The sequence below is a fragment of the Equus przewalskii genome, chromosome 8 (genome assembly GCF_037783145.1).
Source record: "Equus przewalskii isolate Varuska chromosome 8, EquPr2, whole genome shotgun sequence".
Lineage (NCBI taxonomy): Eukaryota > Metazoa > Chordata > Mammalia > Perissodactyla > Equidae > Equus > Equus przewalskii.
Window position 1 is genome coordinate 2,300,773 of NC_091838.1, and position 19,680 is coordinate 2,320,452.

General features: G+C 40.5%; 1 protein-coding gene across 1 annotated transcript in view; it reads left to right on the plus strand.

Annotated features, from left to right (window-relative positions):
• The window catches only part of CNGB3 (cyclic nucleotide gated channel subunit beta 3), a 127,636-nt gene that overhangs the window by 95,972 nt on the left and 11,984 nt on the right, over positions 1–19,680 (plus strand). Inside the window, exons 14-15 of the mRNA XM_070632425.1 lie at positions 2,935–3,018; positions 11,870–11,988. Coding sequence (XP_070488526.1) covers positions 2,935–3,018; positions 11,870–11,988 — 203 coding nt within the window. The remainder of the gene's footprint in view (positions 1–2,934; positions 3,019–11,869; positions 11,989–19,680) is intronic.

Here is a 19,680-nt window from a genome sequence, read left to right on the forward strand (position 1 = left end):
TTATGGCTTTATTTTACGTCCATATAAACGTCAACAACAGCCAGGCCTATTTCATGCAGCTTTTTCACAGTTGGAATCATACTGAATATATTCTATACCTTGCTTTTGTGCACACCACATTATTTCTTGAGTTCAATCTTACCTAAATAGAGAAAAAAAGAGATCTGGTGTGTTTATCTTAGCCACTCTGTGGTATTCCAACCTACAAATCTTCAATATTTGTGTCTGTCCACAGATTGACATTATGTTGTTTCCAGCTTTTTCAGTATTAAAGACAATACTGCCACACACATCTTTGCACATTTATATGGAACAGGAATTTTTGCCATAGGAAAACAACATTTTGAGTCATTAATATTTCCTATCAATACAATTTAATAGAGTTCGGAATTTTTATCAAAGTTTATGCCAATAGGAATTGTTTGAGGAACGAAAATTTTACTTTTGACATACAGATTATAATTAAGATTGTAAAAATTAATGCCAAAAAATCAATTGTGCATTAAAAATGTAAGTGTAAGTGGGTTTTCTGAGATCTTCTGTTTCTCATCAGTTACAGTGTTACTCTCCATGGATCCGAATGAGAGTTCCCTTCACTGCAGTGATAGCCCAGACAATATTTACGCTTATAAACTTCCAAGTATATTCCTAACGAATTTTCCCTAAAACATCAAGGATGCTAACTTTTCTTAGTGGAGGAGACCCTAAGATCAATCCAAAGTTTGTTTGTGTTTCTTTTCTCCCACCAACATGCCAGGATGGTCCTCCCTCAATGCCTTTGCACCAGCTGTCCCCTCAGGCTGGGTACCTTCCCTCCTGACTGGGTGACTCGTTCCACACACCTCATCCAAATGGCAAATCTCTGTGAGATGGACTACGACCTACCAGCTGACTGTGGTCACGGTCTCGGAGTCAGACTTCTCATACTAGCTGTGTGACCTTGGGAAAGCTGCTGAACTTCTCTGTGCTTTGGGGAGTAACAGTAGCTACCTCATGGACCTGTTGTGAGAATTAACTACTTCTACACTATGGAACTCTCTTCCTTACCAGCATTCTCATTGCCCAAAGTCAACTGTTTGTTTTTTGCTTTTTACTTTACTTTGCGTTTTTCACTTTACTTTGTGTTTTTCTAAATGGGTTCTGAGTGATCAGAACGCCAATTTCTGAAATGAAATTACTCTGAACCAATGACAGCATTAAGAGAAATCAGGCACATGAGCCACATGTTTAGAGGATTTTTACTCAAAACAAAATAACCACAATTTTTAGAAAGAAATTAACGTTTGTGATTCGCTTTGGCAAATATGACCACCTCTAAGACACGGTAGGGATAAGTAAATACAAATAAAAATGATACACTTTGCACAAAACATAACAAGGAAAGCAAAGATAAATTTCCCTCTACCGGAAGGCACCTTCGTGTGTCTGCAGATGCTAATCTCACTCATCCTCAAGTGACTCAAATTGTCACCACACAAGCACCTTCCTGGTCTGCTCCTCTCTCCCACCCCCGCTCCCAGGCAGAAGCAGGGCCCCCGGCTCTTAAAAGTTTTATGGACATTTACCTGGGATGTCTTATGATGCGACAACTTCTGCCACCAGTTACAGCTATTCTGTTTACTTAAAACATCATCCCAGCTAGACTCACCCTCTTCATTGTTAATGCCTCCACGGTACAAAGACTCGCTCATAGCAGCTTCTCATCATATTTGTGGGACTATATTAAGAAGGCATTCCTGCCAGCCCTGGCCTTTTTTCTATCCCGGATAATCAAAAGCTGTACTTTTAAAATTTAAGAATAAAGCTTTTTAAATTCTAACACCAGCTTCATCTGAATGCTCCTCACCGATGGCTACTGAAGACACTTCGATCATAAATGATTAACTTTCCTTATCAGTCTAGCAACCCGAGGTCTAAATTTCATATGGATCCAGGTCAAGTGTTTGCTACTGAAATCATTACAGAAAGTAGTGACTGCTGAAGGAATGATCCTCCAGTCCACAAATTGGGGGCCGGTCCTTTGCTGCCCCTCCTCCCTCGTCTGCTGCTGCCCATGATTAGTTCTCCGCCAAATACTAATTCCCTGAAGGGACGCGCAGGACCGAGCACAAAAGGAAAACTGTGTTAGCAGCTCTGGAAGGAAAAAATACAAATATGTGGTGAAAGTAAAAGATTCAAAACCACAGAGTAAAGAGAGATTTTTGAAGCCTCTCTAGATTTTTCTTTAGCCATATCGATAAACTATTTATTTGGACAGAATGCAAATATAGACATATATTCTGACAAATCAAATTGTTTCTTACACTATTAAAGTGGATACAAATAGTTATTCACTCAAGAGACACTGCTTTTGTATCTATTGTGTCCACACAGTTTCCCTGCCTTTAAGAAGATGATAATTGAGTTGGGGAAGAAAGACATACAAGCTTGCAAAGTTGCTAATATCTAGCAATAGTATGAAAGATGTTATAAGAAAGAAACATAGTCTGCAAAAATTCTGATGTATCTCAGTCCTAATATACTAATAATCTATTCTTATTATCATTATTATATTACCATAATTATTAACAGCTATCATTAATTAAGCATTGTGTTACATTTTACATGAGTCAAATTTTAGCATTCTGAGATAAGTACCATTTTTACCCTCATTTAACAGGTGAGGAAACTGAGAGCTTGAGAGATCACGTAGTGGCAGGTAGTGGGGACAAGATTGAAACCCAAATCTCTCTCACCATGACCCAAACTCTTCCATCATACTATAGGTTTTTTTCCTTTTCTAAGTTTTGCATCAAGACAAGTCCATATCCATTGGCAGCTAATATTTTAGCGTTAACACAGACAATATCTACTACTGTTTATTTTCATTGCATTTTAAAATCATTTCAAATATTGGCCTTTTAGCTGTGTCTAAAGAATTATCTTTCTCTTTAGGGTTGTGACTCACAGATGATTTATGACATGTTGCTAAGATTGAAGTCTACTATCTATTTACCTGGTGACTTTGTCTGCAAAAAGGTGAGTGCATGCTATTTTGTCAGATCACGACTAGTAAATCAACACATTTGCGGAGATCACACATAGGTCAACAGCATAGTTTTAACAAAATTTGTCAAGAGTGAATTCCATAGAAAGAAATAACTGTGATATACAATTCTGTAAAACGGTAATGTGCTCTCAGAGTTCAAAATGGAACACGGCAATATGGATTTTATGACTGATATTAAGGGATGTAAGTGTAGGTAGTCTGAGAAGTTGCTTTGTATAAATGTAAATCATCAATAGTCACACCCCATTAATCATAAATTTTAAAGTGGAGGAAAAAGTTATAGAAGCGAAAGGTGGTTCTGCCCTTTTTATGTCTTCAGCGAACTATCGGTTACCTCCGTTTAGCTCATCCAGTTAGTAGATAATCAATGCCACATTTCTTTAATTTTACTGTGCTTTTTATGATTACAAAAGTATTACATATTCATTATTTTTAAAGTGGAAAACACATAAAAGCACAAAGACAAAAATTCCATCACTCAGAAATAACCACTGTTAATATATTTCGACCTATCTTTTATGCTGATTGATGGATAGATAGGGCTTGTTTTACAAAATTGACACTGTGTTGTACTTATGTTTTGAAACTTGTTTATCATGTTACAGTATATCATACAGACATTTTACCTGTTATTAAGTAATCTTCTACAGCCTCATTTTTTAAAGCTGCATAATATTCCAGTCTGTGGATATATCATGATCAATTTCCAAATGTTTGCTATTATAAATAACTCTAAAATGAACACTTTTGCACATATATGATTATTAACTTAAGTGGGGAGAGAAGGGATGATGGCGTTGAGTTTTATATCTTGAGAGACTAGATCAATGGTGAAGTCAGTAATCAAAATAAAAAGCAGAGGAAGATGAGCAGTTCAGAGAAACGAGAGATGATCCAAAACCCAGAGGAGTTCAGAAAAGAGGGAGGGTGAGAAGCAGTTACATCATCCAAAAGAATGTGTTAAGTGCTGTGGGAGAAGGAAGCACAATCTATTGTCAGATTCAGAGGAGGAACACTTGTCCCGCTGGGGTACTGGCAAGGTTTCCTGAAGAAGATGATGTTCAAGCTGAGTCTGGATAAATGAATTGGCGTGAACCAGGTGAAGGAGGAAGCAGGCTTCCAGACAGAGGGAAGAATTAGGACGAGCTAAGGCAGAAAGGGAGGAACTGTGTCTGCAGAGGGAGCGCAGAGAACTACAATGAGTCACAGGTCATCGCTTCTCAGCCTTTTGGCTAAGATCAAGCATACAATGAGTCACAAATTAGAATAATTTTAGTATCGTTTATTCAATAAAACTCAATAAATATTTTTTAATGCAGTGGGCCAGGCACTGCATCAGGTACTGAGTATAATGGGCAGTGAGCAAAAAAAGACGGTTCTTCATGATCAAGTGGGATTTATACCAGGGACAGAGGGATGGTTCAACATCTGCAAATCAATCAATGTGATACACCATAGTAACAAAATGAGAAACAAAAACCACATGATCATCTTAATAGTCACAGAGAAATCATTCAACAAGAAAGTACCTCAACATAATAAAGGTCGTATATGACAAACCCACAGCCAACATCAAGCTCAATGGGGAAAAACTGAAAGCCATCCCTCTGAGAACAGGAACAAGACAAGGGTGCCCACTCTCACCACTCCTATTCAACACAGTTCCAGAGATTTTGGCCGGAGCAATTAGGCAGGAAAAAGAAATAAAAGGAATCCATATAGGCAATGAATAAGTGAAATTTTCACTGTTTGCAGACGACATGATCTTATATATAGAAAACCCTAAAAAATCCATTGAAAAGCTACTAGAAATAATCAACAATTACAGCAAAGTTGCCAGGTACAAAATCAACTTACAAAAATCAGTTGCATTTCTATACTCTAATAACGAACTAACAGAAAGAGAACTCAAGAACACAATCCCAGTCACAATCACAACAAAAAGAATAAAATACCCAGCAATAAATTTAACCAAGAAAGTGAAAAACCTATACAATGAAAACTACAAGAGTTTGCTGAAAGAAATTGATGACGATATAAAGAGATGGAAAGACATTCCATGCACATGGATTGGAAGAATAAACATAGTTAAAATGTCCATACTACCTAAAGCAATCTACAGATTCAATGCAATCCCAATCAGAATCCCAATGACATTCTTCACAGAAATAGAACAAAGAATCCCAAAATTCATATGGGGCAACAAAAGACCCCGAATTGCTAAAGCAATCCTAAGAAAAAAGAACAAAGCTGCAGGCATCACAATCCCTGACTTCAAAATATACTACAAAGCTACAGTAATCAAAACAGCATGGTACTGGTACAAAAACAGGCACACAGATCAATGAAACAGAATTGAAAGCCCAGGAATAAAACCACACATCTATGGACAGCTAATCTTTGACAGAGGAGTTGAAGAATATACAAGGGAGAAAAGAAAGTCTCTTCAACAAATTGTGTTGGGAAAACTGGACAGCCACATGCAAAAGAATGAAAGTAGACCATTCTTTTACGCCATTCACAAAAATAAACTCAAAATGGATCAGAGACTTAAAGGTAAGTCCTGAAACCATAAGACTTCTGGAAGAAAATGTAGGCAGTACACTCTTTGACATCAGTCTTAAAAGGATCTTTTCAGAAACCATGACTTCTCAGGCAAGGGAAACAATAGAAAGAATAGACAAATGGGACTTCATCAGACTAAAGAGCTTCTGTAAGGCAAAGGAAAACAGGATTGAAACAAAAACACAACACACCAAATGGGAAAAAATATATTTACAAATCACATGTCTGACAAAGGGTTAATCTCCATAATATATAAAGGATTCACACACAACTCAACAACAAAAAAATCAAACAACTCGATCAAAAACTGGGCAGGGGATATGAACAGACATTTCTCCAAAGAAGATATTAGGATGGCCATTAGGCACATGAAACGATGTTCATCATCGCTGATCATCAGGGAAATGTAAATCAAAACTACACTAAGATACAAACTTACACCCATTAGAATGGCTAAAATAACCAAAACAAAAAATTGAACAGATGTTGGAGGGGTTGTGGAGAAAAAGGAACCCTCATCCACTACTGGTGGGAATGCAAACTGGTGCAGCCACTATGGAAAACAGTATGGAGATTTCTCAAAAAATTAAAAATAGAAATACCATATGACCCAGCCATCCCACTACTAGGTATCTATCCTAAGAAATTGAAATCAGCAATTCAAAGAGATCCACCCACCCCTATGTTCATAGCAGCATTATTTACAATAGCCAAGACATGGAAGCAACCCAAGTGCCCATCGACGGATGATTGGATAAAGAAGATATGATATATATATAATGGAATACTACTTAGCCATAAAAAAGGATAAAATGGGCCCATTCACAACAACATGGATGGACCTTGAGGGGATTATGTTAAGCAAAATAAGCCAGATAGAGAAAGACAATCTCTGTGTGACTCCACTCATACGTGGAAGATAAACAAACACATGGACAAAGAGGACAGATTAGTGGTTACCAGGGCAAGGAGGGGGCACAAAGGGTGAAGTGGTGCACCTATAATATGACTGACAAATAATAATGTACAACTGAAATTTCACAAGGTTGTAAACTATCATAAGCTCAATAAAAAAAAATTTTAAAAATAAAGATGGTTCTTGTCCTCTAGAGGCTCACAATCTCATGTGGGGTATTCAATTCACAGTGTACATCAGAATCACCTGAATTTAGAAGTCTGAGCTCCATCCCCAGTGATTCAGTTAGTCCATGTGGAGCCCACCTATTGATATTTTTTAAAAGCTCCCAGATGATTCTAAAATGCAGCCAAAGTTGAGAATCGCTGGCCTGATGGAAGAGACAAACAACAAATGAAATTACATAAGTGCATAACTCCAAAATGTGCTAAGTTCTATAAAGGAAAAATAGAATTTATCAGGAGAGTGTGTACTGTCAAAGGCATTTAATTTTAGATCAGGGGGTTGAGAAGGGGGGAAGTTGTCTGGTTGTCAGGCATGACCTTTGTGAAAGCTAAAGAGGAATAGTTCTGTAGGAAAGAAAGAAAAATATTGGAGAGGACAGCATTTCAGATGAAGCTTGGAGCCATGAGGTAGGCCAAGCTTAGCACATTCGAGCTTAGCAGAAGCGAGTGATCCACTGGAATGTTAGTAAAAGACAACATCCAGCAGAGCGTGAGGTACTTGAAGGCCTCCAGGTAGAGAGGTAGTGTGCACAGGTGGAAGTCAGCCTAGCCCATGAGAGGATGGAACTGGAGGTGGATCTTTGGGAACTGGCATATAATGGAAGCTGACTCCATGAGACGCTCCAGAAAAGGTGGGAGAAGAGGACCAAGGCTGTAACTTTGAAGAATACCAGTGTTTATGGAGCAGGTCAATGAAGGAGAATCAGAGAGAGCAACTGAGAAGGAGCTGTCAGAGGTAAAAGGAAAATGGAGGAGCGACTGCGATGCAACTGAAACCGAGAATACACAACCCCACGGAAATTAGCCCGAGTTAAAAGTAGGCAGATTGGTGATACAAAATCATTTTCATTAAAATGGAAAATACAAGCCACAGCTCGCTTCCAGGACTCCTGTAGGGCAGTGGTGCGTTTGGAATGACATGGTCTTAAAGCCCCAAAATGGCCTTTCAATTTGTTCCAAAAGCAGCAGGAACTGAAAATTGAGATAACGCATAGAAACTTGAGCACCCGTGCCCCTAACAGTGCAAATTTGCTTAACAAAGTGTGAAATGCTGAGTAGATACAGTCTCCTCATTTCTAATACCTCCCTCGTATCACGTCCATCACTCAATAATAAAAAAAGATCAGTGAACACAAGTGAGGGAAAGAAAGAAACAAGCATAGGAGAGCAGAAATGAGATGACCAGCTACATGTGTTTTTTCTTGTTTTTGAGAGAGGATTTAAGTCTCAGTGGATGTTGACAGAGATGAAAAGTTGTTACTTGACCAGATTTTAGACCGGTGAATTCAGCTTAGTTTTTGCTTATCATTTCCACAAACCACTGTAGGAAAAGAGAAGAAAAAAAATTCATGTTTTATTGGAGGTTGCCTAAATAATTGAAGAAATGGCAGAGTTCGAGACTGAGTTTGCAGACGTGCTTAATCCTCAGGACAGCTCCTAAACTTACTGAGGGGGTGGCATGCACTGCTTCAAAGAGCATTTGGGTATTTTCCCAGCATTGATTTGCAAGAATTAATTTGAGTGTCATAATCCTGCCAGTAGCTTCAGAAATGGCCTTCAACCAGGAACCCTGAAAATCTGAAGTGCTGACTCTCTAAGGGCCATGTAGAAGAGGAAGACAATTCCTCTACCCTCTAGGTCCTTCTGGCTGGCCTAAGAATTAAATTGACATGAAACAGAATAACAGGAGAAAATTAAACAAAGCTTTATAACATGCATACATGGGAAACCCAGGGAAGCTGAGTAACTTGCCAGAATGGCCGAGGTCGCCACCTTTAAATATCATTTTCAGCTAAAGACAGAGGAGGGTGTTGGGGGAAGTGGTTTGGGACTTCAAGGGGGTGGAAGGCAATTTACATGGAGATGGAAATGCAAATGGACCAACTGCAGACAATGTGACCTGAGGGAAACATTTTACATCACAGCTCAGTTACCTTATGGTGTTAGCTCCTTCCTGGAACAGGCCCTTCTATTTTAAGTTCTTTTAGGCAAGTTGCGGGGGAGGTCAAAGTTTCTTTCACTCTTTTGTTCGGGAAAATAATCAAGCCAGAGAGACACATTTTGGGGTGGCCAATTCTGATCCCCCACACTTACCTCAGTCTGCTTGAAGTTCTTGCATTTCCACACTTTCTCCAAATTAGTGCATAAGCCAGCCACCAGAGCTTGGTTTGATCTTATTTTGCAAATGCTGTCAGACCTTGTTCTCTAAGGAATATCTACTTCATTTGAATGCTAATTAAACTTGCAGGAAAGGCTTAAATTAGCCTAGAAATATGCGAGAAATACTGGAAGTTTCGGTTCCTTGATTATGCCAGATCTCCTCGGAAAATTATTGAAATGATCATTAAAAAATAATTAAAAGTGCTGAACTATATTTAAGTACCCATTATGTACTTCTACCTCCAGTCAGTTGTAATAACTGCCTTTGAAAAATCATTCCGGTTCCTTGAGAATTACTTCACGGAAAGAATGAGGAATACGACCCTGTCCTAATCATTGCTTCCTGGAGTATCTCTCGGAAAACTAATTTTCAGACACTTTCCCTTACTTTTAAAATAACTCATAGCTATTTTATTGGTTTTTAAGAGAATGGTCGATATTGGATTTGTGATTAGACGCCGTCGTCTGTACATATTCTGTAGTCAGGTGATGTAAGTGCTGCTGGTTCTAATGCTATCGTCCTTCAATCTTGTAAGTTTGCTCAAGACACTTAACTTTTCAAGCCTCTACCTCCAATTTTTAAATAATAATGATATCCTTCCTATCTGACCTCACTGGAATTTTTGCAATAATTAACTCAGTTAATATCTTTTGAAATGCTATACAATTATAAAGTAGTAGCATGTTCCAATTAAACAAAGGCAGGAATAAAAATAAAGAGCAATGTAAATATCAGATATTATTATTATTTTTAAAAGTACTATGCCAATGCAAGATATTATTATTGGCATCGATATTGGGGAAATAATTATAAGATCCATATGTATTAGAATTTCTACTTTGACCTATATTTGAGAATAAATGGGTTTTGCACAACGCAAAATTTAAACATGCTTCCTGCATTGCTCAGGTAGGAAATGAGCATTCTATGTTCCCTTTTATTTCTACTAATTACCGTCATGGAGCTTTGGCTAGTCTGCTAAGCCAATCTGTGCCTTTATTTTTCTTTCTGTAAAAGGGAAATACTAGTACTTCCTGTAGCTTCCTCATAAAGATAGTGGGGAGATAAAATGAGAGTTCCAACTTCACAGATGTTAACTAAGAAGTGAAGTGTGAAAACTTTGAACTCAACCTAACAATTATAATACAACAATAATTAGTGTTCGGGAAAACAACCCTCAATATTAAAGGACTTCAAAACTCACCAGAGAATGGTTAAATTCTATTTCCCTCACTCATAAATGAGTGCCTCAGGGCTGGGCTGGCAGCGTAGTGGTTAAGTTCATGCTCTCTGCTTCAGGGGCCCGGGGTTTGTGGGTTTGGATCCCAGGTGTGGATCTATACACCACTCATCATGCTATGCTGTGGCAGCATCCCATATACAAAATAGGGGAAGATTGGCACAGATGTTAGCTCAGGGCGAATCTTCCTCAGCAAAAAGAGGAAAGTTGGCCACGGATGTTAGCTCACAGCTGATCTTCCTCACCAAAAAAATAAAAATAAACAAATAAATAAATGAGTGCCTCTATCACAAGCCCGCTTAACATTGGAATAAAGCAGACCTGTCTCAGCCAGCACAGAGCATAAACTGTAATCAACGTTGCTTAATCCTGAGCTAATTTTCGTGCATTCTACCCTTTGAAAATATGGTTAACAAGAATATTTGATTAACTCAAATGACCCAGTCCCGTCCTGAACCAAGTAAGTCAATTTATTACATTCGTGCTATATTTTTTATAGCTCAGGGTGATCAAGACTTAGCTCCCTAAGATATACAGGTACTGTTATCCGAATCGTTTGCCTAGTATTATGCGAACTGGCTTACTCGGAGTTTAACAGCTTTTCTTGGCCCAAATGCCATTTAGGTCTCTTGTAAGACATATTTATTCTTTTTGGATCTTGGAGTGAGAAGATGTGTTCCAGGGGTCCCACAGCCACTCACCAGTGTGGGGATTCGCCCCACTCAACATGAAGTTATATTTATGGATTAAGATTTATTACAGGAAATCATACAGTGCAGGAAAAGACATAATCAGCAAAGACAAGAGAAACCAGGCATAGGCTTCCTCTGTCCTACTTCTGAGAAGGTCACATGGATGCATTTTTCTCTCCAGCTGTGGACCAGAGAGACAAGGGTACAGTATCTCCACCTAGGGCAGCCCATCGGAGCCTTGGGGTCCAGAGTTCTTAAATGGGGCTGGTCACAGCGCCACAGGACAAGCCATGCTATAGACCTGAAACTAGATCCCAAGGGCACAGCACAAATCTTTGTGTTTACATTAAACAGTGCTGACAGCCTCATGCATCTTGCCACCCTGCCTCAGGCATGCAGAATGACACCATTAACCAGTGGCCCTGTGAACGTTCCAGGAGGTTAGTTCTCAGGGTTTGAACAAGGGTCACGGCCCAGGCTCTAAGAATCCCCAGAGATAAGCAAGAACTGAACAAAATAACCTGTTGCATTAACGCTTTCGTCTCAACGTGGAACAAGAATAATGCTTAAAGGTCTCATGTGCCCCAATTGCTAAAACCAGACCCCAGTGCTGTTGGCAGAAGAGTAGAGCTGCCCTTTGAATGGCTGTAGCCCATGCTCGTTGGATAGACCACACGCCTTCTTCAAAGCACAGCAGTGGTCACCAAAGCCAGAGCCTGCTTACAATCTGTCATTTCCTCTATGCATGCCCATCCCTGGAAGGAGGTGCTGCCTGACGTGTCTCCACGTGTCCGGGGTGGCATTCTGTGCTCATGTGTTGGGAAGCATGACTTTTCTAATAATTTCCTCCCATGTGGTATGTCCAACCAATGTCCATAACTACCTCAGGTCTTAAGATAATTACTTTCACATTGATGTTCCTTGCTTCCTTCATTTACATTTATTCCTCTAGAAGACTTTCTGTTTCTTAATTTGGGGAGTAATTGTCAAAAATAAAGTTCCTCTTTATATTCGGCATATAGGGAGAAATTGGCAAGGAAATGTACATCATCAAGCAAGGAGAAGTGCAAGTTCTTGGAGGCCCTGATGGTGCTCAAGTTCTGGTTACTCTGAAAGCTGGGACAGTGTTCGGAGAAATCAGGTATCTGAAAGACACCTCATAAATATAGAACTCTGTCACTTACCATAAAAGGAAAATGTTAGGATGTAAAATAACTAAAAGTTCCTGCTCCAATCTATCAAAGGCTTGATTGTGCCGAGAGCATTGATAAGGTAAGCCTTTTCATATTTCTGTTTATCCCTTCCTTCCCCAAAAGACATGGCTCATTCAGCTCTTTAGTCTCAAGATTTAGGTCAGTGACCTGCAGGAGGTAGATATTCAGTGTATGTTGAGTGACTATGTGAATGAAAGAATGAATGACTAGTGAAAGAAGAGTTTGGGAGAGTCAGTGGTTGTTAGATTGTCGGAAGACTTGAACACCAGGCTAAGAAGCAGTTGGAGTAGGCAAGTGACAACGGTCAGAGCTGTGGGACCAAATTGCCTGAGTCCATGTCCCAGTTCCAACACTTAACAAGCTCTGTTCCTTTGTTCTTTGATTTCTCTGTCCCTCAGTTTCCTCATCTGAACAGCTATCATAACAATAGTCCACATCTTATACAGTTGGTTAATGAGTTAATTCATTAAAAGCACTTAGGACAGTGTCTGGAATCTATTAAAAGCTCAATAAATACTAGTGTTGATATTATTTCCTATTGGCCAGGAGAAGTTTATCCTCCAAGTCAGTCCCCAAGAGTGAGAAAATAGACAAGTAAGCATTTTGTGGGTTAGATACTTCTGTATTCATTATTGCATTTAAACATAATCATTTATCCATCCAACAAATTTTACTGCATGCCTGGTACATGCTAGGTTGTCAGGTGCTACTCCAAACTCTGGGAATAGACTGCGAAAACAGTCAATAAGATGTTGCTCCTCTCAGAGCTTACAGTCTTGTGGGGGGAAACTGACAACAAATAATTAACTAGACAAGATAAATTCACATTGTCATAACTGCTATGGAGGCAAAAATGGTTAGAAAGTGACTGGAGACGCTGCTTCAGCTACAGTGGTCAGACAACCTCTCTGGACAGGCAATATTTGAACTGAGATTTGAAAGATTAACTGGAGCAGCCATCCGGAAATGGGGGAAGAGCCACCCACTTGATGGAATGGCAAGGCCCAGAGCTGAAGCAGGCTTGTCTGGTTGAAGGACAGAAAGGTCAGCACTGCTAGAGGTCCATGAATAAGAGGCATTGTGGGGAGATGAGGCCAAAGGTGTGAGCGAGGACCAGATCACACAGGGGCTTTTAGGCCATGGTAAGGAATTTGTATTTTATTCTAAATGCGAATAAATGCTAATGGAGGGTTTCAGGCAAAAGAACAACACAATCTGAATTATGGTTTCAAAAGACCCCTCCACCAGCTGTGTGGAGGAGCAAGAATGACATAGAGGAGACCCACTGGAAGTCAGCTACAGTGGTTCAAGTGAAAGATGCTGGAGTCTTGAACTAGGATGCTGGTCTTGAGGTGAAGAGAAGAGTGTGCTGTCAGGCAGTTACTAATATAGTCATTTCACAGTTGAGGAAATTGTAATTCCAGGGCGCCCATCATCTTGCCCAGGATAACGTAACCAATAAGTGGAAGGGACAACATTCAAACCTGAGTTTCATGGATCAGGGTCCAGTGACCTTTCCACCGCAGCACAGAAGAAAACTGTTCATCCAAGCACTGATTTCATAGTTGCTAAGAAGTTATCTTCAGGGTTCCAGAGATGGATAATTCCAGATGACTTCATGTTAGCGTAATTAGTGCTTCTTTAGAATGCTGAAGCATGTTGTTTATCTATTGATCATGTGGCTTCTCTTTTTATTTTTCCTCCTTGCTTAAAACTGTATGAGCCCTCCTGAGGGGCTCCTGCTCTGGAGCAGTGGCAGAACACTTCTCAGAATGTCCAGGATCTGAGTTCTCTGCCTATTTTCTGTTGCTTCCTTACCGGGGTGTCCTCGCAAAAGTGATTTAATATTTTAGTGACTTAATAATCACTATAATGTTCAAGGTCATAAAACATGCAACAGTCTTATCTGAAACATTGCAGAAATTAATGAGCTGACCTCTCCCAAGGGTTGAGCACTCCCTGAAGAATAAAGCTTTATAAATACAAGTGTGTTAATTGCTGATATTATCATTGCGGGAGGAAATACTCTGGGAATAGAATCCAGGTGCTGCTGGGTTGCAGCTGAAAGGAATCTTAGATTCTTGACAGCAGCTTCTCAAATAAATCTCCTATTAACCATTTGGTTTCTAAGGCGAAATTGAAACCAGTAGACCAGACAAGCTCTAAACTCACTCAATAGTCTGGTTAATTCAAGCTAAAGGAAGCTTTTTGCCTTGATTCTCTTTTTGGCTATGGTTGAGGAGAAACAGGAGGCCTCTGGCTCTTCCCAGAGACCCACAGGCTTCACAGGCCCACAGCCGTCACACGCTGCTGGAGCTCTGGTTATTTATTCCAGTGATGGAGGCATGCCTGCCAAACATCTTGATACTGGAAAGAGCTAGTAATCGTGTTTACTACTCAAAAATGCTGTGACCTTTGTGAGGATGAGCTAAATCCGGCACTATCACGTAGCTTTTTAAAGAGGGTTCTTTTTTCTTAGGAAAAAATAAGAAAGAAAATAATTGAGGGCTTTCAAGGACATTATGTGTTCATCCAAAAGAGCAAAGCCCTGACTAAAATATAGATTTACAGCCTGTCACGGAGAAAACCCGGACTGCATTTCCAATTAACATCTGAAGAGTGCTGACACCCCATTTTTAAAGGAGAGACCCGGGGTCTGCCGAGGGGAGGCCTTGTGGGGGTTCTCACTCCGCTGCGTCTTAGTCACTGAATGTATTCAAACATTTCCTATCCTCCTTTTGCATCTGTGAAAATCTCACTTTTCTTGAAACACAACTGAATTTTTACCCTTGGTGTTGCGATTATGATTTCAATAGGATTCCCTGCTGGTTGTACCTCTCTTTGGAATGTTCTCACTTTGGAATATGCCAGCTAGCCCTTCAAGACCCAATTCAAATGTCACCTCTGTGAAGTCGTCTCCAGCCACCCCAAAAACAACTAGCTGCTCCCTGTTCTATGCTTCCACAGCATTCCATTCACAACTTCACTACAGTAGTTACCACTCATTTATAATTGATTTGTGCAAATGGATCTCCCCAACAGACTAAGCTATTAAAATATAAGAACTAGAACTTCCCCACTGTATTTGACCAGCAGCTATATAAAAACTATACAGTGTGCTGATTTTCACTCTATCTTGCCTCTCTTCAAAAATAATTTGCAGGTGCTGTTCAGCAATTTTTAAGTAATTAAATAGCTAATTGCAATTTGATAAAAACAACAGAAAATTGTATTCAGGACCCCTCACAGCATAACGTGAGGTTCCTCAGAGAAGGCCATGCATGGTACGGTGCCAGCCATGAGGGTACAAAGTGAACAAGAAACAATTTCCTCCCTCAAGGGCCTTACAGGTAGTGAGGCAAGGAAACGAAAGGGTTCCGTGCTGGGTGCTTAGTGCACGGATTGCCCCCAGCGATGAGAGGAGACACAGGATGCTGGGGAGCACAAAGTCTTCATGAGGACCCATGTGTCCTTGGATTGGGCAATTTCTTGAGGTGATTTGGGAGCTGGAGGCAGACCTTTCAGTGCTCCTCAGATGAGGTGTGGAGACAATGACGGGCACACAGGTGAGTCCTGGGAGCCCCTCCTGTGGCGTATGGAAGGGATTATTCACATAATGCCTGTGGGGGGTTGAATGGTGGCCCCCACAGAGACATGTCCATGCCCTGACTCCTCGAACCTGTGACTGGGACCTGATTTGGAAGAAAGGGGTCTTTACAGATATAATTAAGGATCTCAAGATGATGTCATCCTGGTTTATCTGGATGGGCCCTAACTCCAATGACAAGTGTCCTCCCACAAGACAGAAGAGGAGAAGACACGCAGACACAGGGAGAAGAGAGGCAGAAATAGGAGTTATGCAGCCACAGCCAAGGAACTCCTGGAGCCATGAGAAGCTGGAAGAGGCAAGAAAGATCTTCCCTTGAGCTCTCGGGGGGAGCACAGCCCTGCCAACATCTTGATTTTCACCCTCGGCCTCCGGAACTGTGAGAAGATAAATTTCCGTTGTAAGTCATTGGTTTTGTGGCAACTTGTTACAGCAGAGCTAGGAAGCTAATAGAATGCCAAACTCTTTAAATTGGTAACTTTTGAGATTTTAGTAGAATAAAAAAAAGGCACGCTTGACACCTCCCTCTACTCGCCCTGACTCTCTTCTCCACTCCACACGGCCGGTCCATCTCCAAGACTGTGATTTCACCTCCTCCGTGTGTCTCCAGTCATCTGTGTCTTACCTGCTCCATCGCGCCCACTTGGGTGCAAACGGCCTCCATCCCTCAGTGGACCACCGCCGTGGCCCGCTCCAAGTCTCGACTCCAGTAACCGCCTCCTCTGCAATCGAGTCTCTACTCTGCATCCAGAGGGATCTTTCGGAAACACAGATATGATCGTGCCACTGCCCTCCTGCTTGAAACCATTCGATGCTCTCACACTGTTCTCGGGAAAGGGAGCACAGTCCTCATCCTGACGCACACGATCCGGCAGAGTCTCGGCCCTGCCTACAGCTCTCCTAAAACTCAGTCCCCAGGCTCTCATGCAGACTCAGTTCCTCGAATGTGCCACACTCCATCCAGCCACGGGGACATCTTTGCACCTGCAGTCGCCTCTGCCCGGATGCTTTTCCCAGCCCTTTACCCAATCTCAGCTTCTTTTAGGACTTCCTTTATTCCCCACTGTAGGGACCTCCTGGGTCTCCTTGCTACATGCTCTGGTTGGACTATACTCAAGTCTTTCGGAGCATTTATCTTTGTAGTCACACTCCTTGCTGCCTTTATTTCTTCCGTGTCTTTCTTCCTCACTACATTGTAAGCACCAGGACAATTACAATCGCTGTGCCAGTGGCACTCTGCACCCTGATGTCCAGGGAGGGGTTGGGCAGGTTGGAATCCAGCCCACATCCCACTCCTGAGCCATGAGCCCTGTTTTTGTGCTCTCCGTCACGCACAAGGTCCCTTTACTTTGCAAAAGGGAGCATTTTTCTGCCCAAGCTTTGTGCCCACGAGTTTGCATGTGCCAGAGAGGTGACATTTTTCTATTTCGCACAAAGACATGGGCTCCCAAGGACCCTAGCAGACACCGCATTTTATTTGTTCTGCACTCAATCCCCAGCCCTTAGGGCAATGCCTGGCCCACATAAGTGCCAACCAATTAGTTATTTATAAATAAGCAAATGTAATTCTCTTTCTGTCTTTGCAAATGTACTAATACACATTCATTTTTGCCATGAATATGCATATTCAGCCTTGTGCCCTTTTTGTCAGTTTTCATTACGAAGAATAGCACTGCTATGTTTATCTTCATAAAATTATTTTCTTTTTTTTAATTTCTTTGAGGTTTATTCCCAAGAGTGAAATAACTAGGTCAAAAGGTAGAAACATTTCTTCAACTCTTGTAATATAGGGGCAGATTATTTCCCAGGAAAATTGAACCAATTTACGATACACCATGCAAAGCAGAGCTATTTTTCCCTGGCGTCACTGATGTTACTTTGTTATTCTCATTGGTTTCACATTTTGATAGGTTGTTTTAATTTACGTTTCTCTAAATAGTGCCTAGAAAATAATAGATCCTCAATAAGTATTTGGTAAATGAATGAAATCCAGTGGGCCTGTTTACTTCCATAAATGTGATCATTTACCTTCTGTATTTCTTTCTTTGTTCACTATCTTTTCCTCATCCTACATAACAAGTTATTATGTAGAATTTAGGCAGTGATGTATCTTTACGTGTTTTAGGTAGTCTGGTTTTCATGTAAAATATTAGGTTCTGACTTTTCACCCGTTGTATTGGTCAAATCACCCATTCTTCGAATTTTTTAAAACATTTACTTTATATCATTGTAAAAAGGCCAAATATTTTGAAAAATAATTTTAAACCTCCTTTTCCCCTCCAAACAATGTTTGCCTATTTCTCCTGAACACTCAGTTTTTAAACTGGGAGTACCGAGGGAGACTTCTAGTTCTTTGGACTATTTTAATTCCTTATTCTTACTTTTCATCAGAATGACTCTGTCATTCCTTTCCCCCTCCTCCGCCTTTCCTAAAAGACAGAAACAGTAGATACATTAGAAGTATGAGCAGGAGTAAGAAGATTGATGAATATTGAAGGAGAAAACTCTTCATTTCCATTTTTCTTCCTATCTCAAACCTGTGAATGCTACATGTGTTAAAAACGTGTATTTGCATTTCCACTACATCCTTTTGGATATAGTCTCTTTGCACAGCACCTTTTTCTTAGAGTGAAAAGCAAACCTCATCTAAGTTTCACAATCTTCCTGTGAACAGCTATACCATCAGTACCGTTATCTAAACGTGTATTCGAATATTTAGGACTCCTCCTTAAGTAACTTTATCCAGTGTCTCTAATTCTATGGAAATCAAGGTTCTTTACCACCATTTGGAACAGCAGAGCAGGAGTAAAGATTCTGCTAGTCAGACCCTGGCATCACTCATCTCACCAGCCTGACTGGCTTGCTTTCTTATTTTTCCTAATGTCCGTGGGCAAATCTGTATTACTGAAATAGTAACAAGGACGTCGTTACAGGATTAGAGTTAGGGTGTGAAGGAAAGACCCCTTGACTCGGATTTGAATCTTGATGATGAAACTCTTAAGTGTTTGTTCTTGAGTAACTCACTTGGCTGATTCTAGGCCTCGGTGTCCATGTCAGTAGGTACAGGCAAGAGCACACCTCTCCTGACTGGCGTGGTCATTCATAGATTATTACACCGTTAGCTATTTTGACCCCAAAGGAACACTTGGTTACACTGGTATTAACGAAGTGTTGGATACAGCCAAGTACAAAAGCAGTCTTCTCCTGGGCACTTGAAGGATGTAAAGAAATAGGGCACAGAATAAAATGGACATCTTGGTTTTTCTCCCTCTCTTCTTCCTTAGAACTTTTCCCTAAGACTCATTGTCCATCCACTTCCTCTAAGGCTGATTCAAGTCTGAAATCAAGACCTGGGGGAAAAGGGGCGCCATATTTTGTATCTGTGAAATCTAAACGCTTGACTCTGATAAAAATCCGTGCCTACAGATTTTCCTCAAACTATTTTACAAAAAATGTTCCAGGCTACCGTGTGTCTGCCTTGCAGTATTTTAGGAACATCAAAGTGTCCGCAGAGAGAGCGCCTGGCAGAGGCCACGCCGGAACCCCCTCTCACATTTACTCACCTGCAAAAGTTTTCTCAGAATTTATTTTTAGTGAAGAGGTAAAAATTGTCAAGCCACAAAGTGTTTCCAATGACATTGAAAAGAATAAAAGAATATCTCAGAAAAAGTCTACCCTGGTGATCTAGCCTCATGCCCTCCAGTATAATCCAGTTGGAAATTTGCTTAACAAGGACAGGCATTTGAAGTTTTCATCTCTCACTCGGCCTTGGGGGTGATACTCTTTCCATCGATAGTATTCAGAGTTAGTTTTACTTCTATTCTAGGAAATAATTCTACAGGAAAAAAAAAATCCTTTTAGACTAGAAACTTCTTTATTTCGGGAAACATTCTCATTTTTTACAGTTGTCAAAGCATTAATCATTCTGTGTTTAAGAAGTCTGTCTAGGTTTGCATTCCAACTCCACAACTTGTGAGCTGTGTGACTCAGGGCAAGTTACTCAATGGAGATT